This window comes from Calidris pugnax, unplaced genomic scaffold, assembly GCF_001431845.1.
Source record: "Calidris pugnax isolate Ruff unplaced genomic scaffold, ASM143184v1 scaffold188, whole genome shotgun sequence".
Lineage (NCBI taxonomy): Eukaryota > Metazoa > Chordata > Aves > Charadriiformes > Scolopacidae > Calidris > Calidris pugnax.
Genome location: NW_015091257.1, coordinates 648,166 through 663,930, shown reverse-complemented (window position 1 = coordinate 663,930; position 15,765 = coordinate 648,166). Strand labels below are relative to the sequence as shown.

The 15,765-nt window shown below is 47.0% G+C and overlaps 1 protein-coding gene across 1 annotated transcript; it reads right to left on the bottom strand.

The window, feature by feature from the left end:
- Positions 1-1,746: 1,746 nt before the first annotated feature.
- Positions 1,747-6,084, bottom strand: LOC106898767 (lysozyme g-like). Its single transcript, XM_014960204.1, has 5 exons — positions 5,979-6,084; positions 5,251-5,331; positions 4,428-4,624; positions 3,132-3,270; positions 1,747-2,343 (listed from the first exon to the last, which is right to left on the bottom strand). The coding sequence occupies exons 1-5, from the start codon at positions 5,983-5,985 to the stop codon at positions 2,210-2,212; spliced, it is 558 nt and encodes a 185-aa protein (XP_014815690.1). The 5' UTR covers positions 5,986-6,084; the 3' UTR covers positions 1,747-2,209.
- Positions 6,085-15,765: the final 9,681 nt, after the last annotated feature.

Genomic DNA, 15,765 nt, shown 5'->3' with positions numbered 1-15,765 from the left:
TCTACTTGGACTCATGCAGAGCATTTGACACTTTTCCGCACAACATCCTGGCCTCAAAATTGGAACCTCATGGGTTCGATGGATGGACCACTCAGTGGACAAGGAACTGGCTGGCTGGCCACACCCAAAGGGTTGTGGTCAATGGCTCAATGTCCAAGTGGCGGCCACTGTGGACGAGTGGTGTTCCTCAGGAGTTGGTACTGGGATAAGTGCTATTTAACATCTTTGTTGGACACATGAACAGTGGGATAGAGTGCACCCTCAGCAAGTTGGCCGATGACACCAAGCTTGGTGGCATGGTCAACATGCTGGAGGGAAGGGATGCCATCCAGAGGGACCTGGACAGGCTCGAGAGGTGAGCTCGTGCAAATTGCATGAAGTTCAACCAAGCCAAGTGCAGGGTCCTGCACCTGGGATGTGGCAATCCCAGGCACAAATACAGGTTGGGCAGAGAATGGCTGGAAAGCAGCCCTGAGGAGAAGGACTTGGGAGTGCTTGTGGATAAGAAGCTCAGCATGAGCCAGCAGGGTGCACTGGCAGCCCAGAAAGCCAACCACATCCTGGGCTGCATCAAGAGAAGTGTGGCCAGCAGGTCATGGGAGGTGATTCTGCCCTCTACTCTGTGCTCATGAGACCCCACCTGGAGTGCTGTGTCCAGCTCTGGAGTCCTCACAACAGGAAGGACATGGACCTGTTGGAACGGGTCCAGCGGAGGGCCATGAAGATGATCAGAGGAATGGAGCACCTCCTCTATGAAGACAGACTGAGAGAGCTGGGGTTGTTCAGCCTGGAGAAGAGAAGGCTCTGGGGAGACCTTATAGCAGCCTACCAATATCTGAAGGGAGCCTACAGGAGAACTGGTGAGGGACTCTTTGTCAGGAAGTGTAGTGACAGGACAAGGGGTAATGGTTTTAAATTGGAAGAGGGGAGATTTAGATTAGATACCAGGAAGAAATTCATTACTGTGAGGGTGGTGAGGCACTGGAACAGGTTGCCCAGAGAAGTTGTGGATGCCCCATCCCTGGAGGTTTTTAAGGCCAGGCTGGATGGGGCTTTGGGCAACCTGGTCTAGTGGGAGGTGTCCCTGCCCAAGGCAGGGCAGTTGGAACTAGATGATCATTAAGGTTCCTTCCAACTCTAACCATTCTATGATTCTTTGAATACAATGCTAATAATAGCATCAGGATATTTTTTATCACAGGTACAAAATACTGGCTATTAAAAATGCACCATGTTTAAAACAAACAAACAAACAACCCTGCTCCATGCTCTGTTATTTCTTCTTTAGCCCCAGTGATAACACTTGAGGGGTTTTTTAAACCACTCTAAAACACTTACTTTTCCCCCTTGTGTCTTGAAATGGCTGAATGAACCCAACAACTCTGAAGATAAGGCTCCCCAAAAAGCTTTATTATATGGTCAATCAAAGGGATCTGCTTATTGTGCATGAACTTGCATCAGATTTTATCAAGTGTGTGCCATTTTAAAAACACAATGTAATGTGCATATTCTTACTCCAGACCCTGCACTGTAGCTAATATGTAGCTTCAATACAAGTATTAATTACAGCAGCTTGAGTTTTACAGATAGTTCACAACTGTAAAGGCTAAAGTGAAGTAGTATCAAGGGCAAAAAAAGTGAAGTATAGCTTAGTATTTTCCCTCCTGTCACAAGAAACAGCTACTTTGGGGTCATATCACCAAAGTTAAGAGCAATTATTCTGAAAGAATGTGATACACCGTGATATACTCTTCTGGTAGATTAAACACATACAATCTTTATTGCAAATATTCAGTTGCAAAATTACAAGTTGTTAACAACCAGTTTTGTGCTGCTGATAGAGACATGTATTGACAGATAAAATCTAAGGCAGATAAATTCTTATTAAGCAGTGATGAAACTTCCTTGCAGCATCAGTCTGTTGCTTGAGAAACTGCAAGCACAGGTGGAAACTGTGCTTGACTCTTCTCATGAAGTGAGATATATAAATGGCGCAAGATATGTTACAGTTTGGATTATTAGCAGAGTTGTTGCTTAAAGTGACTTTTTTAGCCTAGGCGAAAGAAGAAAGTCATTGAAAGCTTGCACTTGTTTCTGGCTTCGTTGCCCTCCCCCATTCTTACTGTTTCTGGTGGAGAAATCCAGGATTTTTTTAATTAGAAGCAAAGCATGTAATCAGTGATTCAAATCTAAAAATTACTGGAATGTCTCAGTATCCATTTCTCTTATAAAACTTGGCTCTTGCAACCACATCATTGGCGTAGTCATTGTGTGTTGTGCCAACATCCATTCTGTCATAGGTCTGGACATTCTTAGGGCCTGCGTTATAGGCTGAGATCGCACCTGAAATGAGAGTGAAAGAAACACAAAAACGGAGATGGTACTTTGTCAGTAAATAAGAAAGCAAACAAAAATCACAACTTAAATGCATTGCTTTAGTTTGTAGCTCTCTTTTCATTGGTGTTGTTGGCCATAGTATTACCATTTCCAGCTATTTTTGTCCCTGAGGTGCTCCTTTTTGTGTTTTAACTTTGTGAAGAAATCATAACTTCCTCCTTTACATCCAGACTTGGTGATCATTGTCCCCTTGCTGTATTTTACTCATGTTAACATCATCAGTTGTATGACTGTTTCCTTTTGTGCATATTCTTTCATGCCTGCCTTCATTAATAACCTCAGACATATTTGTACTGCGGTTGGAATAAGGGGACCCAACCATAACGACTGCTGCTGCTGTAATCAGTGCTCAAGAATATAACCATGTTTCCTCCGGAGAGGACCATACATTTTCAGAATTGATGTGTTCTTTCTTCAGAGTTCCCAGGATAGTAGCTTTTTGTGGGTGGGTATAGAAACACAAAACAAATGAAATGGGGAGAGCAATGGGAAAAAACACCCTTCCTCCTTGCAACTGAAAAATGTCATGGTATTTGCCAAATTTTCCAAAAGCCTGCTAGAAAGCTAACCAAATCTTATTCCTCTATTCCTTTTAGTGAGTATTAAGGAATATTCCACACTTTAATTAAACGAACAGGGGAACTGGGATGTGTTCAGTTTTCTGAAGGGCTTAGTTTTACAGCGTTATTGCACTTCTATGCATGTCAAGTGTTTTAAAGCCGACAAAACTCTACCTTTGAGCTGCTGTTCCTTTGTCCAAGTTGGGAATTTCTTCTCGATTGCCTTTGTCATGTCGCATAAAATATCTGCGCCTTGTGCTAAGTGCTCTTCGCTGTCCCATGAACCGGCAACCTTATGGTACCGTTTGTCAACCTGAAAGCGAGACAGCAATATCAGCACACCAGAAACACCACTATTTATCCAGAGCTCTTCATTTCGTACAGGCTGCTTGCATTCATTTTCATCTTTAATCTCATGATTTACCTCTTTTGTGATTGTATAGAGAGGAAGCAAGCTCAGCTCAAGGTGCAGGCAGCGCCAGCAGATGCGTGAACAGCAGAATATGGAGGCACTGAAGGGGGATGCCTGCCCCACCTCCTTGGTGTCGGAGCCTTAAACTGCTGTAAAGGTGACAGGGTGCAGGAAGCAGGCTCACTGCTACTTGAGTTTTTCTAGCTGCAAGGTGACTGTTCCTCTCCTTCCCGGCTGCACCAAGAGTGGGAAACCCCCTGTTTCCTCTGTGGATCTCCCGTTTCTCTGCCCACTTCTTCAACTCTTAACCACAGAGTACTAAAGCCCTGGTTTCCTCTATGGATCTCCCCGGTTTCTCTGCCCACTTCTTTCTTCACCTCTTAACCACGGGGTACTAAAGCCCTGGTTTCCTCTATGGATCTCCCCTATTTCTCTGCCCCACTTCCCCTTCTCCTTCCTCTTTCTTCATTCTCCTTCTCCTTTCTCCACCTCTTAACCATGGGGTAGTAAAGCACGAGTCTGGGGGGCTGGAGCTGTTACAAAAGCGGATCCCAATGCGCGCAGGCAATGTTTAGGGATGGTACGGATAAGCATATAACTTGGCAAGCAAATGAGGCGTGAATGTAGGCATGAATAATGAAGGAAGATTCTCCACTAGCTAGGCCCCTGTGGTACATGTAGGGTAATTAACCTGACTGTATGTAGCTGCAGCCTACAGGCTTCCAAGCTTAGTTAAAAAAAAAAAAAAAGCTTTTTTTAAAACAAGATTTATGATCTAAAGTATGAAATAGGAATAATTAACATCTCAATTCCCAAGAGAGTGCTGGGAAGCAAGCAGCAGTTTCACGGTGCAAAGCAGCCTGCTCATGCCCTGACACTCACCGGGGTCCTTCCCCAGTGCCAGGAGCTGACAGCTGGGTCAGCCTTGGCTTTGTTCTGGCCAAAGACTTGGCAGAAAAGTTTTAAGGGGTTGCCTTTCAACGGGTCCCCTGCTGCTCTTCTGGCTTCCTGCTTCAAAGGAAGGGTGAGGTTTGTGTTTGTAAGATGGTTGACCATACCTGCATTAACCCGAATCCATTTCCGTGGTCACCCCAGCCATCCTGCAACACCGTCCCAGCGTGTGACTCTCGAGAGATGATACCAGCAATCACTGCTGGATCAACACACTTGGCGTTGCCAGCTTTTTTAATCTTGGCTTTGTATTTCTCCATGTTCTTCAAGTCTCTTTCTGCTATCTTCTCGGAGGCAGGAACTCCTGCAACAAAACATGTGTGACTTTTCCTTTCATTTTTAAAATCAGAAACAAGTTGTTCTAATAGTCCTTATGACTGAGCTGACATTTTGAATCCTTCATAATCTATTTTGAGAGAAGAAATGTTAGAATTGACCAGTTTTGATGAAGGGTAAGTGCTCTAGAAATCAATACACAGATGATATAAAATACTTTTTTTTTTTTTTTCAAATACTGAGGGCATTTCTCTAGTGTGCAGATTAAAAGGCAGGTCTTCTTGTTTTAAATCTAAGCCTTTGGGTGGAATAGATTTAATTTCTTTTAATTTAGGACTATACTGGGGAAATGTTCAGAAACTTAGGTCATGAGGGAAACCCTCTTAAGGGAGAGATAACAGCAGGCTCGATGGCAGCAGATGGATGGTCACAGGTAGACCTTGCATTTTCTCTGTGATGGTCTTAAATATTCCTTACAGCATCTCAAAGGCAACTCCATTCCTAACATAAATTTACATACCCAAGTAGGATCTTTGTTGGCTGTAGAAAAATCTGCTTGCTTGGCAATGACTGACAGCCAGAGACCAGGATCCCTAACAGGGATGAGCTTGTGGATGGATGTAAGGGGAGATGAACAACTGAATTCATGCCTACCTGCATAGCTTAGACCTTCCGGTTTTGCAGTTGCTTCCGAAGCTCCGGTCGTGTCAACATTCATTATATTCCCGTAATAGCCTAAGGAGCAATATTTACAATGAAATGTGCGTGACGCAATGATAAAGTGGTTTTGTATCCATAACTGAAACCCATGGCATCATTTTGATGCTAGTGCAGGCATTCGTGTGAGCAGGTACCATCATGCTATCAGATGCTCTGGAAGAGATCCCCTCTCAGTCATGCCAGCGTAAAGCCACAGTGCAGCTTGTGAGGTGCACTGGTGCTTTGTGCACAATTCACTCCCCCCTCTGTAATTTTAGCTTGCCTAAAACTTAGCTGTCTGGTTTAAGCTTGTGACTTGGGCTGCCCGCATAGCCAACGGAGAAAGGCACCTCCAAAAGGTGGGTTTTCTATTTAAAAAAAAGTAAACCTATGACAGTCAAAAGCAATCCTACATGACTTGCTGGCTCTAGCATGCTTTTCCGAAGCTACCATCAACAGGAAAAATCAAAGAGAAACGCATCCTTTGATTACATCCATTACAATTTACTAGACTTACAATTTTTGCCTGCGTTTTTTTGTGTTGCCTGAACACACGGTTGCAGAAGGGAAAACACGCAGACAGCAACCCAGGGGAGCAACGCTAACCCAAGCCCAGCAGTTAATGGAAAACAGATTTTGGTACAGTGAGTTGTTTAGAGGAATATTAGAGAAACCTCACAGACCTGACATGTTTGCCGCAGGATGTCTCCCCACCTTCTCGCTGCTCTTCCTAAAGAGACAAACGGGCTTTTTATCTGCTGGCAGCCCTTGGGAGCATCTGACTCACTGCCCTTCCTGCCCGGGGCTGGTATTACGGTAAAGGGGAACGCCTGGCAGCTCCTTCTGAATCCACCCAAACACAACAGGGTTTCCACTCAACCGCACGAACCCAATTATTATTTTTAAAAATTAAATACTTTTTAATTTATTTTAAAACCCTGTTGCTAACCGTCTAGAACTGGGAGGAACTCGCCTAAAAACGACCCCCCCCCCCCCATCAGTTGCCGGTAACAATGACGTTGCTGGCAACGGGGAAATGGGATGTTGCACTTTCGGTTATAAGAAAGTTTTTGCAGGCAAAGACCCAGCAACAATAACAGGCCACAGAACTGCAGCTACTGAGAATTTGGGTATGCAGAGAATATGCCAGGTCCCTGATGCTCTCCCCTCTTGTGCAGTGACAACAAGGGTGAAGGCACAAGCCCAACATTAACAGGCAGCGTGGATCAAAGCCACTGTAGCTGCTCAGCCGTAAGGAAAAAAGCCACTGGATGGCAGACCTCCCCATCACTGCTAATCCATCCAGACGTGTGTCTCTCCCATGGGAAATATTGTGAGGCTGAGATGCTGTTTTGCTCTTTCATCACCTCTTTTTGCCTTTTAAGCTGCGGAATTCCTGCTGTGTCCTAAGTGTCGAAAGATTCAGTTCTGTAAATTTTTCCTGTACTGTTGATGCCTCACATCAAGAACCAGCTGCAAAAAGTCACAGCAGCCTGTGCATGGGGCTTTTCTTGTTCACAATTGTGAGCGAGGTCAAAGGAGGTTGAAACGCAGGGAAGCACCTCTGTTGGGAAGGAATTAAGAGATATGGCTTATACAGGAGTGATATAAGAAGATATTGAATATTCAAAACACCACTGAAGATAATTCACAAACCTGTAATCACCAAACGGTCTGTGCTCCCTTATTGCTGGTGGAGAATCATAAAGGATGTATTAGTTTGCTTCTCCTACACCACAGTAGTTAAGGTATGTGGGTGGATCTCCTGTGTTTTCTGAAGCCCTATCCAGAAATTGTTATTTAATCATATATGCATGCGGGGAGTCTCACAAGTCCTGGGAAGTGTTTTCCTTGACAAACCTGTATTCAGCCTACTGCGACAGAACGGCATGTCCACACGATGGTTCGTAACAACAGTCCTGTCTGTCACCTGTGTGATGTCGAGCAGGCTACAGCTTGCAGGTTACAGTGAGAGCTCAGGAGCTGCTGCAGGCTCAGGTCTGAATTTCACTGAATTTTTAGAGTTGGAAGGGACCATAGAGATCATCTAGTCCAACTCCCCTGCTGAAGCAGGATTGCCTAGAGCTTGTCAGAGCATGTTACTCAGGACTGCATCCAGGCGGGTCTTGAAAATCTCCAAAGAAGGGGACTCCACAACCTCCCTGGGCAGCCTGTTCCAGGCCTCCATCACCCTCACTGTGAAGAAGTTTTTTCTCGTATTTGAGTGGAACCTCTTATGTTCCAACTTGTGCCCGTTGCCCCTCGTCCTCTCACTGGGAACCACTGAAAAGAGTCCGGCTCCCTCCTCCTTCAACCCTCCCTCGAGATACTTGTCAGCATTAATAAGGTCTCCCCTCAGCCTTCTCTTCTTCAGACTAGAGAGTCCCCGCTCTCTCAGTCTTTCTTCATATGGTAGATGCTCCAATCCTTGAATCATCTTTGTTGCCCTTCGCTGGACTCTCTCCAGCAGTTCCCTGTCCCTCTTGAACTGGGGAGCCCAGAACTGGACACAGTATTCCAGTTGTGGCCTCACCAGTGCAGAGTAGAGGGGGAGAATGACTTCCCTTGACCTGCTGGCCACACTCTTCCCTATGCAGCCCAGTCTCTGCTTACTGCTTTTGCCAGTGCTCTTTGCAGCATCTCTTGCTTGTCCCATCACTCACTTGGTGCTGAGGAGGCAGTCGGTAAGCTGCACTGCATTGCGAGCTCGCCTGCTATGTCAGGGGTACAAGTGGCAGTTTGGGGCAGCCTCAAAAGTGCCCCAAATTGTGGTTTATGTCCTGGATTCCCCTTGTGCTTACTGCTAGTTGAGGCATTCAGCAACCTCCAATTCAGATCCAGCACATCCTAGTTTTTATTCGTCTTTCAGAAATGCTACAAAAAGCCCATCAGTGTGGTTCTGCCATGAAACTTGGTCTCTTGTGTTGACCTCTCTATGGAGTGCCATGAGCCAGTGTCATGGGCTTTGGGTCTCCCTACCACACTGTGGTGCCAGGAGCTGGTGCTTCTTCCTTCCCCAGAAATTGCTGCTGAATTAAGTCCATTTTGTCTGTGCAAGTGCACTGAAGGCAGGAGCATAGTCTGAAGGTAGTGGGGATATACACATGACTAAAGGAATAATTTAACTTGTTGATCATCTGTCAGGAGGGAAAAGGCCTGAAAGAAAGAGTAGAATCATAGAATCATGGAGTCTTTTTGGTTGGAAGGGAACCTCAAGATCATCAAGTTCAATTATTAACTTAACACTACCAAAACCACCACTAAAACGTGTCACTCAGCACCATGTCTACACATCTTTTAAATACCTCCAGGGATGGTGACTCTACCACTTCCCTGGGCAGCCAGTGCTTGACAACCCTTTTGGTGAAGACATTTTTCCTAATATCCAATCTAAACCTCCCCTGGTGCAACTTAGGGCAATTTTCTTTTGTCCTATCATTTGTTACTTGGGAGAAGAGACCCAAGTCTACCTCCTTTCAGGTAGTTGTACAGAGTGGTAAGGTCTCCCCTCAGCCTCCTTTTCTCCAGGCTGAATAACCCCAGCTCCCTCAGCCTCTCCTCTTAACCCTTGTTCTCCAGACCCCTCACCAGCTTCATTGCCCTTCTCTGGACCCACTCCAGCACCTCAATGTCTTTCTTGTAGTGAGGGGCCCAGAACTGAACACAGTACTTGAGGTATGGCCTCACCAGTGCCGAGTACAGGGGGACAATCACTTCCAAAGTCCTGCTGGCCACACTAGTCACACTATTTCTGATACAAGCCAGGCTGCTTGTTCACCTGGGCACACTGCAGACTCACATTCACACAGCAGTTGGCCAACACCCCCAGGTCCTTTTCCACCAGACAGCTTTTCAGCCTCTCTTCTCCAAGCCTGAAGCATTGTGTGAGGTTGTTGTGACCCAAGCGCAGGACACGGCTCTTGGCCTTGTGTGTAAGGGATAATAGAGGATGGTCTGAGTGGGACACAATGGAAAATTACTAGTTAAACCAAGCCCAGGATACGTGCCAACAAAAAAAGGGGGGAACTCAGTGCTGTTGTTGCAAAACTATGCATGTGCCCATGAGAGCCTGACCTTCAAAGAAGGAAAACAACAAGAAGAGGGTGCAACAATGTGGCTGAGTTGACACTATCAGCCACTGTTAGCCAAGCTGGATCACGAGTCTGATGAGGCTTGCTGCATATGCTGGCCAGGCGTGCAGCCACCCTAGCTAGAACTTTCCCACTCACTCTGGTGCAGGACATAAAGGGGCTGTCTCGGGGCAGAGGGGGAGAGATGACATGAGTGCACTTTGAAGCTACAGGGGATGCCCCAAAGGTGCTGTGCCTGCCCCCCACACCGTACTGACGTGGCTCCTCACCATCCTGCTGCTCAGTGGCGCTGCTACGGTCTCTGGGGTGGTAAGACTCTCCTAGGTAACATTTGGGGCATTTGGGAACTGCTTAGCAAGGCTTCACAATAAAGTTGAGTTAACTATCTGTTTGTTTTGAAGTGAGCTCTCGTTTGTACATTGGAATCCCTTTAAAAGGACCTGTCACACCTTGTTGAACCTCATACCATTGGCCTCAGCCCATCAATCCAGCCTGTCCACATTTCACTGCAGAGCCTTCCTACCCTCAAGCACATCAACATTCCTGTCCAACTTGGTGTCATCTGCAAATTTACTGAGGGTGCATTTGAAACCTTCATCCAGATTGCTGACAAACAGAACTAGCCCCAGTACTGAGCCCCAGGGAACACCACTCGTGACCGGCCACCAACTGGATTCAACTCCAGCCACCACAACTCTTTTGGCTGACCATCCAGCTAGTTTTTTATGCAGTAAAGACTACACCTGTCCAAGCCATGAGCAGCCAATTTCTCCAGGAGAATGCTGTGGGAAATGGTGTCAAAGCTTTACTAAAGTGCAGGTAAGCAACATCCACAGTCTTTCCCTCGTCCACTAAGCAGGTCACCTTGTCACACAAGGAGATCGGGTTAGTCAAGCAGGACCTGCCTTTCATAAACCCATGCTGACTGGGCCTGATCACCTGATTGTCCTGTATGTGCTGTACTCAAGATGATCTGCTGCACAACCTTCCCTGGCACCAAGGTCAGAATGACAGGCCTGTAATGCCCAGATACTCGTTCTGGCCCTTCTTGTAGATGAGCGTGATATTTGTTAACTTCCAGTCAACTGGGACCTCCCCGGTTAGCCAAGGCATTCGTGTGAGCAGGTACCATCATGCTATCAGATGCTCTGGAAGAGATCCCCTCTCAGTCATGCCAGCGTAAAGCCACAGTGCAGCTTGTGAGGTGCACTGGTGCTTTGTGCACAATTCACTCCCCCCTCTGTAATTTTAGCTTGCCTAAAACTTAGCTGTCTGGTTTAAGCTTGTGACTTGGGCTGCCCGCATAGCCAACGGAGAAAGGCACCTCCAAAAGGTGGGTTTTCTATTTAAAAAAAAGTAAACCTATGACAGTCAAAAGCAATCCTACATGACTTGCTGGCTCTAGCATGCTTTTCCGAAGCTACCATCAACAGGAAAAATCAAAGAGAAACGCATCCTTTGATTACATCCATTACAATTTACTAGACTTACAATTTTTGCCTGCGTTTTTTTGTGTTGCCTGAACACACGGTTGCAGAAGGGAAAACACGCAGACAGCAACCCAGGGGAGCAACGCTAACCCAAGCCCAGCAGTTAATGGAAAACAGATTTTGGTACAGTGAGTTGTTTAGAGGAATATTAGAGAAACCTCACAGACCTGACATGTTTGCCGCAGGATGTCTCCCCACCTTCTCGCTGCTCTTCCTAAAGAGACAAACGGGCTTTTTATCTGCTGGCAGCCCTTGGGAGCATCTGACTCACTGCCCTTCCTGCCCGGGGCTGGTATTACGGTAAAGGGGAACGCCTGGCAGCTCCTTCTGAATCCACCCAAACACAACAGGGTTTCCACTCAACCGCACGAACCCAATTATTATTTTTAAAAATTAAATACTTTTTAATTTATTTTAAAACCCTGTTGCTAACCGTCTAGAACTGGGAGGAACTCGCCTAAAAACGACACCCCCCCCCCCATCAGTTGCCGGTAACAATGACGTTGCTGGCAACGGGGAAATGGGATGTTGCACTTTCGGTTATAAGAAAGTTTTTGCAGGCAAAGACCCAGCAACAATAACAGGCCACAGAACTGCAGCTACTGAGAATTTGGGTATGCAGAGAATATGCCAGGTCCCTGATGCTCTCCCCTCTTGTGCAGTGACAACAAGGGTGAAGGCACAAGCCCAACATTAACAGGCAGCGTGGATCAAAGCCACTGTAGCTGCTCAGCCGTAAGGAAAAAAGCCACTGGATGGCAGACCTCCCCATCACTGCTAATCCATCCAGACGTGTGTCTCTCCCATGGGAAATATTGTGAGGCTGAGATGCTGTTTTGCTCTTTCATCACCTCTTTTTGCCTTTTAAGCTGCGGAATTCCTGCTGTGTCCTAAGTGTCGAAAGATTCAGTTCTGTAAATTTTTCCTGTACTGTTGATGCCTCACATCAAGAACCAGCTGCAAAAAGTCACAGCAGCCTGTGCATGGGGCTTTTCTTGTTCACAATTGTGAGCGAGGTCAAAGGAGGTTGAAACGCAGGGAAGCACCTCTGTTGGGAAGGAATTAAGAGATATGGCTTATACAGGAGTGATATAAGAAGATATTGAATATTCAAAACACCACTGAAGATAATTCACAAACCTGTAATCACCAAACGGTCTGTGCTCCCTTATTGCTGGTGGAGAATCATAAAGGATGTATTAGTTTGCTTCTCCTACACCACAGTAGTTAAGGTATGTGGGTGGATCTCCTGTGTTTTCTGAAGCCCTATCCAGAAATTGTTATTTAATCATATATGCATGCGGGGAGTCTCACAAGTCCTGGGAAGTGTTTTCCTTGACAAACCTGTATTCAGCCTACTGCGACAGAACGGCATGTCCACACGATGGTTCGTAACAACAGTCCTGTCTGTCACCTGTGTGATGTCGAGCAGGCTACAGCTTGCAGGTTACAGTGAGAGCTCAGGAGCTGCTGCAGGCTCAGGTCTGAATTTCACTGAATTTTTAGAGTTGGAAGGGACCATAGAGATCATCTAGTCCAACTCCCCTGCTGAAGCAGGATTGCCTAGAGCTTGTCAGAGCATGTTACTCAGGACTGCATCCAGGCGGGTCTTGAAAATCTCCAAAGAAGGGGACTCCACAACCTCCCTGGGCAGCCTGTTCCAGGTCTCCATCACCCTCACTGTGAAGAAGTTTTTTCTCGTATTTGAGTGGAACCTCTTATGTTCCAACTTGTGCCCGTTGCCCCTCGTCCTCTCACTGGGAACCACTGAAAAGAGTCCGGCTCCCTCCTCCTTCAACCCTCCCTCGAGATACTTGTCAGCATTAATAAGGTCTCCCCTCAGCCTTCTCTTCTTCAGACCAGAGAGTCCCAGCTCTCTCAGTCTTTCTTCATAAGGGAGATGCTCCAATCCTTGAATCATCTTTGTTGCCCTTCGCTGGACTCTCTCCAGCAGTTCCCTGTCCCTCTTGAACTGGGGAGCCCAGAACTGGACACAGTATTCCAGTTGTGGCCTCACCAGTGCAGAGTAGAGGGGGAGAATGACTTCCCTTGACCTGCTGGCCACACTCTTCCCTATGCAGCCCAGTCTCTGCTTACTGCTTTTGCCAGTGCTCTTTGCAGCATCTCTTGCTTGTCCCATCACTCACTTGGTGCTGAGGAGGCAGTCGGTAAGCTGCACTGCATTGCGAGCTCGCCTGCTATGTCAGGGGTACAAGTGGCAGTTTGGGGCAGCCTCAAAAGTGCCCCAAATTGTGGTTTATGTCCTGGATTCCCCTTGTGCTTACTGCTAGTTGAGGCATTCAGCAACCTCCAATTCAGATCCAGCACATCCTAGTTTTTATTCGTCTTTCAGAAATGCTACAAAAAGCCCATCAGTGTGGTTCTGCCATGAAACTTGGTCTCTTGTGTTGACCTCTCTATGGAGTGCCATGAGCCAGTGTCATGGGCTTTGGGTCTCCCTACCACACTGTGGTGCCAGGAGCTGGTGCTTCTTCCTTCCCCAGAAATTGCTGCTGAATTAAGTCCATTTTGTCTGTGCAAGTGCACTGAAGGCAGGAGCATAGTCTGAAGGTAGTGGGGATATACACATGACTAAAGGAATAATTTAACTTGTTGATCATCTGTCAGGAGGGAAAAGGCCTGAAAGAAAGAGTAGAATCATAGAATCATGGAGTCTTTTTGGTTGGAAGGGAACCTCAAGATCATCAAGTTCAATTATTAACTTAACACTACCAAAACCACCACTAAAACGTGTCACTCAGCACCATGTCTACACATCTTTTAAATACCTCCAGGGATGGTGACTCTACCACTTCCCTGGGCAGCCAGTGCTTGACAACCCTTTTGGTGAAGACATTTTTCCTAATATCCAATCTAAACCTCCCCTGGTGCAACTTAGGGCAATTTTCTTTTGTCCTATCATTTGTTACTTGGGAGAAGAGACCCAAGTCTACCTCCTTTCAGGTAGTTGTACAGAGTGGTAAGGTCTCCCCTCAGCCTCCTTTTCTCCAGGCTGAATAACCCCAGCTCCCTCAGCCTCTCCTCTTAACACTTGTTCTCCAGACCCCTCACCAGCTTCATTGCCCTTCTCTGGACCCACTCCAGCACCTCAATGTCTTTCTTGTAGTGAGGGGCCCAGAACTGAACACAGTACTTGAGGTATGGCCTCACCAGTGCCGAGTACAGGGGGACAATCACTTCCAAAGTCCTGCTGGCCACACTAGTCACACTATTTCTGATACAAGCCAGGCTGCTTGGCCACCTGGGCACACTGCAGACTCACATTCACACAGCAGTTGGCCAACACCCCCAGGTCCTTTTCCACCAGACAGCTTTTCAGCCTCTCTTCTCCAAGCCTGAAGCATTGTGTGAGGTTGTTGTGACCCAAGCGCAGGACACGGCTCTTGGCCTTGTGTGTAAGGGATAATAGAGGATGGTCTGAGTGGGACACAATGGAAAATTACTAGTTAAACCAAGCCCAGGATACGTGCCAACAAAAAAAGGGGGGAACTCAGTGCTGTTGTTGCAAAACTATGCATGTGCCCATGAGAGCCTGACCTTCAAAGAAGGAAAACAACAAGAAGAGGGTGCAACAATGTGGCTGAGTTGACACTATCAGCCACTGTTAGCCAAGCTGGATCACGAGTCTGATGAGGCTTGCTGCATATGCTGGCCAGGCGTGCAGCCACCCTAGCTAGAACTTTCCCACTCACTCTGGTGCAGGACATAAAGGGGCTGTCTCGGGGCAGAGGGGGAGAGATGACATGAGTGCACTTTGAAGCTACAGGGGATGCCCCAAAGGTGCTGTGCCTGCCCCCCACACCGTACTGACGTGGCTCCTCACCATCCTGCTGCTCAGTGGCGCTGCTACGGTCTCTGGGGTGGTAAGACTCTCCTAGGTAACATTTGGGGCATTTGGGAACTGCTTAGCAAGGCTTCACAATAAAGTTGAGTTAACTATCTGTTTGTTTTGAAGTGAGCTCTCGTTTGTACATTGGAATCCCTTTAAAAGGACCTGTCACACCTTGTTGAACCTCATACCATTGGCCTCAGCCCATCAATCCAGCCTGTCCACATTTCACTGCAGAGCCTTCCTACCCTCAAGCACATCAACATTCCTGTCCAACTTGGTGTCATCTGCAAATTTACTGAGGGTGCATTTGAAACCTTCATCCAGATTGCTGACAAACAGAACTAGCCCCAGTACTGAGCCCCAGGGAACACCACTCGTGACCGGCCACCAACTGGATTCAACTCCAGCCACCACAACTCTTTTGGCTGACCATCCAGCTAGTTTTTTATGCAGTAAAGACTACACCTGTCCAAGCCATGAGCAGCCAATTTCTCCAGGAGAATGCTGTGGGAAATGGTGTCAAAGCTTTACTAAAGTGCAGGTAAGCAACATCCACAGTCTTTCCCTCGTCCACTAAGCAGGTCACCTTGTCACACAAGGAGATTGGGTTAGTCAAGCAGGACCTGCCTTTCATAAACCCATGCTGACTGGGCCTGATCACCTGATTGTCCTGTATGTGCTGTACTCAAGATGATCTGCTGCACAACCTTCCCTGGCACCAAGGTCAGAATGACAGGCCTGTAATGCCCAGATACTCGTTCTGGCCCTTCTTGTAGATGAGCGTGATATTTGTTAACTTCCAGTCAACTGGGACCTCCCCGGTTAGCCAAGGCTGCTGAGAAATGATGGAAGGTGGCTTGGTGAGCACTTCCGCCAGCTCCCTCAGTACCCTTGGGTGGATCCCATCGGGCCCCATAGACTTATGTGTGTCTAAGTGATGTAGCAGGTTGCTAACCATTTCCTCTTGAATTATGAGGGGTTAATTGTGCTCCCCATCCCTGTCCTCCAGGTACCCAGAGAACAACTGGTCTTACTA

Coding starts and splice junctions, on each gene's coding strand:
- LOC106898767 (XM_014960204.1), bottom strand. Junction 4,625..5,250: donor GGAAGGTCTAAGCTATGCAG/GTAGGCATGAAT, acceptor GTTTTGTTGCAG/GAGTTCCTGCCTCCGAGAAG. Junction 2,344..3,131: donor AAAGGAACAGCAGCTCAAAG/GTAGAGTTTTGT, acceptor CTCTCATTTCAG/GTGCGATCTCAGCCTATAAC.